General features: G+C 40.4%; 1 protein-coding gene across 1 annotated transcript in view; it reads left to right on the top strand.

Annotated features, from left to right (window-relative positions):
- The window catches only part of PCBD2 (pterin-4 alpha-carbinolamine dehydratase 2), a 58,382-nt gene extending 51,710 nt beyond the window's left edge, over positions 1 to 6,672 (top strand). Inside the window, exons 2-3 of the mRNA XM_012809031.2 lie at positions 5,183 to 5,263; positions 6,422 to 6,672. Coding sequence (XP_012664485.2) covers positions 5,183 to 5,263; positions 6,422 to 6,517 — 177 coding nt within the window. The 3' untranslated portion in view covers positions 6,518 to 6,672. The remainder of the gene's footprint in view (positions 1 to 5,182; positions 5,264 to 6,421) is intronic.
- The last annotated feature ends 2,842 nt before the right edge of the window (positions 6,673 to 9,514 follow it).

Genomic DNA, 9,514 nt, shown 5'->3' with positions numbered 1-9,514 from the left:
GAACCCGCCACCTTAGGTGTATGTGGCTGGCGCCTTAGCCACTTGAGCCACAGGCGCCAAGTTGATCTTACAGCTTTCAAAGATTTTGTTTACTTTCTTCATTTCTTGTCTTTTTTCTTTCAATCCCCTTAATGATTTGTAACATTTGCATTCTATTCTGTAACTATAATCTCCACTGTTGCTTTGAGTATATTCTGAGAGCTGAATGAATTTACTGCTCTTTTAGTTTCTCCATTCATCTCTTATTTCCTTATAGTTCATCTTTTCATGGTCTTCTCAGTAAGGGTGAATGATGGGAATTATTCCTTGTGTTATATTGTATTTCTAAAATATCTGTCTGTTGTATTTATTTTTTGAATAACAGTTTAGCCCGGTATAAAATTGTTTGGTTTTTTTTTTGAGACAGAGTCTCACTTTATCGGCTTTAGTAGAGTGCTGTGGTGTCACAGCTCACAGCAACCTCCAACTCCTGGGGCTTAGGTGATTCTCTTGCCTTACCCTCCTGAGTAGCTGGGACTACAGGCGCCCACCTTAACGCCCGGCTATTTTTTGGTTGCAGTTCTCGTCATTTAGCAGGCCCTGGGCCGGTTTCAAACCCACCGGCCTTGGTGTATGTGGCCAGTGCTGTAACCATTGTGCTATGGGCACTGAGCCTGAAGGATTTTTTAATCTTCCAACTTCATTAAGTTTATTAGGACGTATAGAAATGGTTGAATTCTTATAGTTTAGTGATTTAAATCTTTTATTTCTAGAAATTTTAAAAAATTATATGTTTAACTTTTTTCTGTTACATTTTGTTCTATTAAGTGACAATCATTATCTTTATGTTAGGTCTGCTTTGTTTGCCCTGTACATTTATTATTTTCTACCCTTTTAAACTCTTGGTTCTATTCTCTAAGTCTTTTACTGGGTTGTTAGTGGTGTCTATTCCTCCTTGTTTCCAGCTGTCTTTGATTGGTTTTAGAAAGCCTGTATTTCTAACTAGCTCAGGGCCTTTAGATTGCAACTGTAATCCTGGTAAGCAAATAATTTGAGCTATAAAAAGAAACCTTTGAAAGAAGGGACAGATGCTTTTCACTGTCTGCTAAGTCAGCTGTTTCGTTATATTTCTTCTTCATTATATTCCACATAATCAAAATTCCCCTTTGAAGTTTAGCTTTTTTCCTCTTTATTCACTCATCTAAATTCCTTGCAGTGGTTCTTGTGATTTCACTTGAATGTGTGTTGTTATGGATGTTTTTAATTTGTGGATTTAAAATAAATTTTTAAATTGGGGGGGGGATAATTTGGTTCTGTTTATGGAGGAAGGATTATAGAATGAATTATCTTTTTGCTTCCAGAGCAGATTGTATTATCTTTTCCCTCAGGACGAATTAGGAGTAAATTTTGTGTAAATGGCTTTGTAGTATTTTATTAAGTACAAATATTATGTGACAATTGAAGGGAAATTTGCGAAACTGAGGAAAATACAAATCTGAGAGTCTTTGGATTTGTCCCTTTTTGTTTTTATTATTATTTTTTTTGAGATAGAGCCTCAAGCTGTCACCCTGGGTAGAGTGCTGTGGCATCACAGCTTACAGCAACCTGCAACTCCTGGGCTCAAGTGATTCTCCTGCCTCTGCCTCCCAAGTAGCTGGGACTACAGGCGCCCACCACAACACCCGGCTGTTTTTTGGTTGCAGCCATCATTGTTGTTTGGTGGGCCCAGGCTGGATTCGAACCCGCCAGCTCAGGTGTATGTGGCTGGTGCCTTAGTTGCTCGGCAGGTGCCGAGCCTGATTTTTATTTTTAAACAGAATCTTATTGGGTTGTCCAGGCTAGAGTGCCATGGTATCAGCCTCGCTCATAGCAACCTTAGACTTTAAGTGATACTGCCTCAGCCTCCTAAGTAGCTGGGACTATAGGCGCCTACCACAATACCCAGCTAGTTCTAGAGAAGGAGTCTCGCTTTCCTGAGCTCAAGCAATCCACCTGCCTTGGCCTCCCATAATGCTAGGATTATAGGCATTGGCCACTGTGCTGGGCCCTTTCAAAAATTTTTAGTTCAGGCTGGTCTTGAACTCCTTAGGATTTTATGTGTGGGCCACCCTTTATGGCCTCCTTTCTTTTTCTTGTTTTTTTTGGCCGGGGCTGGGTTTGAACCTCCCACCTCCAGTGTATGGGGCTGGCGCCCTACTCCTTTGAGCTATAGGCACCACTCCCTTTCTTATTTTTTAATTGTATGTAGATATGTGTTTTCCTTGATTAGTTTGCCCCTTAGGCTGGGTGTGTTACCTTTCCAGTCTAGATCTGTGATAGAATGGGTTTTCCCATTGTGTTGATAGCATTCTGGTGGTCAAAGATTTGAGGAGCCCTTCTAAGTTTGAGTCTTCTACTAGATCCATTTGGTTCTAGGCATCACCTTGGATCTTTTAGAATGACATGGTCAGGGTGGCGCCTGTGGCTCAGTGGGCAAGGCGCTGGCCCCATATACTGAGAGTGGCATGTTTGAACCCACCCCCAGCCAAACTGCAACACAAAAAGCTGGGCGCTGTGGTGGGTGCCTGTAGCCCCAGCTACTCAGGAGGCTGAGGCAAGATAATTGCCTAAGCCTAGGAGATGGAGGTTGCTGTGAACTGTGACTCCAGCCCTCTACTGAGGGCGAGTAAAGTGAGACTGTAAAAAAAAAAAAAAAAAAAGAATGACATGGTCAAAGAAATTGTGGCCATAGGACTTAAGAACTTGGGCAGGGACTGCCCACATAATTCCTTATCATTAAGCTGTTTTCTCAAGGTTATGTGCAGCAGGATACTACCCCATAGTACCACGTTATCTGTTTGTTTGACACGTAGGAAAAGGAAAATAAATGATTTGATAAATGGGAAAAGGAAAGGGCCATCCTTAGGAGATAGCAATTAGAAGCTTAGATTTTCAAGCCTATGGAGGTGCTTTTCAGCTCTCATTGTGTTTTAGGAGGCTTATCTTGGTTCAGCCAGAAGCAGGAGTGGTGGCAGTGTATGCCATTATTGATCTCTTCTTCTGTGCCAAATGCTGTGCTAAGCACCTTTGTATACTTTATTTCATTTTTTATTAGAACAGTTACATGATTTTTAAATTACCCCCATTTTACTGATAAGAAAATTGACGTTTAGAGTTAAATCACGTGATAAGTGGTAGAGTCAGAATTTGAATCCAAGACTCACTCCCTGGCTCAAAACGCTTTCCTTAAAGACTGTATTGCTGTTTATCAGTGGTGATAAACAGGAATAAGGCATTATAAGCAGAGTAGCAACTCTCATATGTTATGTAATACAGGTTAACTCTGTATTTGATTAATTAAAACTGACTTTCACATTTGGTTTGCCTTCTCCCTTCACATAATATACAGAATCAGACTGTGAGATGGGAAGGGCTGGGAGAATGAATATTGTTTTTTTACAGATAATTCCATACATGGGTAAATGGATTTTACATGTACTTTCTCACTTTTCCTTACATGAAATACTTTTAGGCCTTAAATGTCAAAATGGAAATCTTTATCCAAGTAAAACTGGCTCTGAGACAGGAACCATAATGGTAGAGAATTGTTTAAGATGGCATCTTCCATTTTACTGTAAACTAAGAAATGTGCCCTTATGTCATTGGTGATCAAAAAAACATAGCCCAACTAGCATCATATTGGTTTTTTTTTTTTTTTTTTTTGAGACCGAGCCTCAAGCTGTCCCCCTGGGTAGAGTGCCATGGCTTCACTGCTCACAGCAACCTCCAACTCCTGGGCTCAGGCGAGTCTCCTGCCTCAGCCTCCCAAGTAGCTGGGACCACAGGCGCCCGCCACAACACCCGGCTATTTTTTGATTGCAGCCATTGTTGTTCGGCAGGTCCGGGCTGGATTCAAACCCGCCACCTTAGGTGTGTGGCTGGTGCCTTAGCCGCTTGAGCCACAGGCGCTGAGCCCATCATATTGGTTTTTCTGGTTAGAGGAATGAAGTTAAACATTTATTTATGTGGGTGTAATGGGTACTGCCCTGTGAATTCCAGTGTAACTTTCTAATTAATGTGCCATTACTTTATAATCTTGCCAAGTATTTCTGCCTTCTGCACACCACATAGACAGATTCTCTTATTGTTTGCAATTACCCTCATAAAAAATTGAAAGCAAACAAAAAAAGTTATTTTTCTTCTCAAGACGAGTTTGCCCTTGGTTAATTACATTATGTTTTCCCTTTTCCTGTGGTGTAAAGACAGAGCCCCCACAGGTCCACACCGAGGCCTGGGGCAGGGTTGCAGTGCTCTGCTCCTTTCCCGGTGGCTCTAGTACCCTGAGGATGAGGTGGCTTTACCCCCTGAGGGGGTGAAGTGCAGTGGCTCTAGCCTCTGTGGGCACCAAGTGCAGTGGATGAGTCTATAGTATGGATATAGCATGCTTGGTTTATCCATTCCTCCATCAGTGGATGTCTGGGCTGTTTCCACTTTCTGGCTATTATGAATAGTGCTGCTATGAACACTCTGTATGTGTACTTGTTTGAGTACCTGTTTTCAATTCTTCGGAGTAGAATTCTTAAGCTGTTAACAAGATGGCATAAACTAGGTGCCGTGCCTTCTGCCCTGAGGTAGGTGCACTGTCACCTCAGGGGCGGTAGCTAGAAGACCCACACAGGCAAGCCTAGATGCCAGTAGTCTTTCATTCACTCCTGTCTGGCCTGAGAGGGGGAGGAGGAAGTGTTCATTTCTGCTAGTGATTTTGTTTGAGATACTCTTAGTAGACCATAGGCTTGTGGTTGTTGCATTAGTTAGCAACCCAGTCACTAAAAACAAAAGGAACAGGGCTGAAAAGAAAGTGGCCCCTAAGATTTAAGGCCAGGTAAGTGAGACCCAGGGCACTGGGTTGAAGGGAAATTATTCCCATGCTATTTTGGAGAGTCTTGTCCTGAGGATAATTAAACTGTCCAGACAGGTCATTGGGTGAGACCAATTTCCTGGTTTGTTTATTTGAGCCCGATTGTGTTTTGCCATCCAGCAGCAGGTCACAGTCCTGCTCTAGTTACTCGAGGCCTGCAGAGAGCAGTCCTTCCCCATGTGATTTCTCCAGGCTTCCCCAGGGATTCTTGCATGTCTTTATCTGGTTGGATTGCTCTGGTGTCTCTCTCAGGCATAGGGTTGGAGGACAGTGTCAGTAATTTCTCTTGATTTCATCTTATAACAGGCATTTGGCTTTATGTCCCGAGTTGCCCTACAAGCAGAGAAGATGAATCATCACCCAGAATGGTTCAATGTGTACAACAAGGTAATGAAATGGTCTTCTTTTGGGATCACCTAAATTATGGAGTTTAAAAAACTTCTTTTTTCTTTGTCATGTTGTACAGCTAAGTGTCAATGTGCTTAAGAAAGTATTCTCTTATCCTTTCTTTCAGAATCCCTGTGTTTTGCTGCAAATTAGTAACACATTTTCAGGTCTGCTCATAAGAACAGTAAATAAGCTCTTTATTTTTCATACTTCTACTAAAATTAATATGAGAATGTTGGATAAAATCAGGCAACCATGCAGTTACGTTTTTAAATTTAAGTTAAATTATTGAAAGAAATGGCAGCAAGTAAGATATATTAGGCCTTATTGAACGAAATTTGCTCAAAAACTGTGCTTTTAATAAAGTGTTTATAAAATTCTGTTTCCTTGATGGGAACTGATCTTACTTAAGACAAAGGGCAGACTAAAAAGTTTTAAGGGTGCCCAGTGAGAAGTGTCCCTCTAAAAGAGTCCTTGTCTTTATGGTCATGCCATATGGAATATCTTATCATCTAGATTTCTGTGACGTTTTATTTTCTCATTGGACGCCCTCTTTGAAAAAAGAGTTTCATGATATTCTTGTGATTTATTGCAGTAATTCAAAGCACACTGCTACCAGGATAAAGTTTTCTTTCCTAGTTACCTCTCTTAGCCCATAATTTTGCTTTTGCTTTTTAATCAATTTGTCAAGAAGCAATAGTCCATTCCTCACCTTCTCCCCTGTTTCCCTAATTTGGAAATGTGCTTTTTTAACATTGCTGCTAAGATATTACATTTGATAGCTTGGTTTTTCTCAGTGGTCTGAAAATAGTCAGTGTAATTAAAGTAATGGGAGTTCAAATGGAACCTCAGTCTCTTTCTCTTTTCTTTTTTTTTTTTTTTTTCCCAAGAAACAAGATTTGAGATTCTGGCAGCTGAATTGCCTCTTTCGTATGAGAGAAGCTTTTTATCCCTGAGTGGCTGGTGTGCATAGACAATGTGCCTGGAGATTGCTGGGTTTTGGAAATGCTTTGCTTATTCATAATGTAGTATTTTCTAAATCATTTAATCCCCCCAATTCTCAAATAAGAATGTTAAATAATAGGCTGATTTCTGAACCACCAAAGGAGAATACCATGACTTTCTCTGGGTTTTAAAACTTGCTTTCTCTTTTCTTAGGTCCAGATAACTCTCACCTCGCATGACTGTGGTGGACTGACCAAAAGAGATGTGAAGTTGGCCAAGTTTATTGAAAAGGCAGCTGCTTCTATGTGATTTCTCTCAAAATGCATGTAAAATCTTAGACACATCTTAGCTGCAATGTATTGTGAAGGCAATTTGGTTGGATTAGATTGTAAATTTAGTTCATTCACTTTTATATGCTACAGATTGTAAAATCAGTGCTTAAATACAAAATGATTTGAACTTGAGCCTGAGGTGCTTTTCAATATATTTAATCATATGCATAAGATAAACCAACTCAGGTAATTGTATTAGTAATATCAGAAAGGGAAATGGCATTCTCAAAGACCAAAAATTGAGTCAGGGCAGTATTCACATGTTTTAGAATTATGAACTCTGCAGATAATGGGTTTTAATTTTATATTAAATATAACAATTCTTACGAAATTCAAGTTGATTTAGATTTTAGCTGCTCTTAACACGTAAGTTATTAGATTATAAAAGTCATAAAAATTAGGTACACTGTCTTGGTATATTTTCTCTTTACTTCTCTGACAGGAGTTGAAGGAAGAGGATAAGTGTCTCATTGATGGTGTCCAGGAAAATATGGCAACACAAGCATTCACTATTATAGTAACCAACTTGCTAGGTTATTATTTTATTTTAGAGTTTTTTGAGACAGTCTCTCTGTGTCACTCTGAGTAGAGTGCAGTAGTGTCATCATAGGTGAGAGCAACCTCAAACTCCTGGGCTCAAGCGATCCTCCTGCCTTAGCCTCTCAAATAGCTGGGACTACAGGCACCTGCCATAAATGCCTGGCTAATTTTTGTATTTTTAGTAGAGACCGGGTCTTGCTCTTGCTCAGGCTGGTCCTAAGTTTGAATATTCCTCCTGCTTCAGCCTCCCAGAGTGCTAAGATTATAGGCATAAGCCACCATCCCTGGCTGATTTCTAGTCATTGTCTGACTTACTGAGTTAAGGAGGAACTAAAGTGTCACTTCTTTTCATCACTCACGTGTTATAACTCCTATACAGAGGGTATACAGCCACTGAAGTGAGAAGCTACTTGGGTATTACCCAGTAATGAACTTTACTTGCTCCATATGATACCAACAGCATAAAGAGGAATATCAAGTAATCTATTATTTAAATATCGCAATAACAATGTTCTTTGAAGGAACTCAGGAATGTACTTACTAATGAGACTATGATACAGATTAAAAGAACAAACATGGCCGGGTGCGGTGGCTCACACCTGTAATCCTACCACTCTGGGAGGCCCAGGAAGGTGACTAGCCTGAGCTTAGGAGTTCAAGACCAGCCTGAGCAAGAGCGAGACCCTGTCTCTACTAAAAATAGAAAAAATAGCCAGTTGTGGCTGCTGCCTGTAGTCCTAGCTACTCAGGACGTTGAGGCAAGAGGATTGGTTGAACCCAAGAAATTGAGGTTGTTGTGAGCTATGATGCCATGGTACTCTACCCAGGGCACAGAATGATAATATCTCTTAAAATAAATAAATAAATAAAAGAGCAAATATGTCTTTCCAAGGGGCATATGTTCTTCCCTGAAGCATCGTGGTAGTGAGATTTAACAGGGATCATCTTTGTAAACCACCTCACTTTAGAAGCCAGAAAAATCACTCTATTATAGCAAGCCAACCTTCTGGTCCCCAACTCTTCCCCCATCCCAAACGTGAGAAATCATATGTTAAGGAGGCTGAGCTCTCTGAAGGCAGTTCTTGGCTGTTACTATTGGCCAGGGAGAGGCAGCTATGGTTATTTCCCTCTGGGCTGGAGTGTGCAGGAAAGGAAGAATCACTGAGGCTTGATGGGTGCTGGATGATCCAGAGCTTAACATTAGAACTTCTGTTCCTTAGAATTTTTTCAAATAAAAAGGCAAAGCTATGTTTTTATAAAGTTTTTTGCTATATGCATGTATTATGAACTTGGAGCTTGTATAGATTTTTATCATCACAAGTGTTTAGTTCTGGCTCGATGCCTGTAGCTCAAGTGGGTAAAGCTCCAGCCACATACACCAGAGCTAGCAGGTTCGAATCCAGCCAAACAACAATGACAACTACAACCAAAAAATAGCTGGGCATTGTGGTGGCGCATTACTTTGCTAAAGTATTACTATTTGAAAGCAAATCCAGATAGCATATCTTGTAGCTTCCTGTAAGTATCTCTAGAAAGTAAGGTCATTTTCTAGTATAAACCACAATGCCATTGTCATACCTAACAAAATAAATGATGATTTTTTACCACCTATTAATACTCAGGCAAAATCAAATTGCCCCAAAGGTCAAGAATGTCTTTGGATAGTAGTATGGTTCTAATCAGGACTCATATGAACTCTACTCATTACTCCTGGTTGTTGTGTCTCTTTAATCTTTCTGAATCTAGAGCAAGCTCCCCACCCTTCCCCGCCTTTCTCCATGTAATTGATATATTGTCAAAATTGAGTCAGTTGTGCTGAAGAGTATTCTACCTTCTGGATTTATTTGCTCCCTTGTGGTGTTATTTAGCTTGTTTCCTGGTACCCTGAGTGGAACCCCTTTCCCCTGTTTTGAATGTGAGTTTAAAAGGCTAAATTTGACGGCTGTGTTAACCCACATACCATGTATAGCATAGTGGAGAAAGCAGGATATGGCTCATAATTACAGTGGTGAAGACCTGAGAATACAGTTACTAATTATCATCTCCGTGAGGGTTTGACATAAGATTCATGTTAAGGGGTATTGCATCTGCTGGAAGTTACAAACTTTGCTATAGAGAATCAAAGATCCCGTATCAGAAGTCAGTGGAAATACTCACTATAGAAATTTCTGACGGAATGAATCCCCGGACTTGCTTTACATAACTCACATTTCAACTTAAAAGAGACGTTGTCAAAGTTGGAGGCCCCACAGTTTCTGTCTGTTCCAAGTCTTTGCATGATGACAGTGTTTCTTTAATGTGATAAGCTTTTGTTTTCCTCCATTTTCATTTTATTTTATTTTATTTTTTTTGAGACAGAGCCTCAAGCTGTCCCCCTGGGTAGAGTGCCATGGCATTACAGCTCACAGCAACCTCCAACTCCTGGGCTCAAACG

Source organism: Otolemur garnettii, unplaced genomic scaffold, assembly GCF_000181295.1.
Source record: "Otolemur garnettii isolate 467f Iridium unplaced genomic scaffold, OtoGar3 scaffold00003, whole genome shotgun sequence".
NCBI classification, from domain to species: domain Eukaryota; kingdom Metazoa; phylum Chordata; class Mammalia; order Primates; family Galagidae; genus Otolemur; species Otolemur garnettii.
This window is presented reverse-complemented; position numbering and strand designations above follow the sequence as displayed.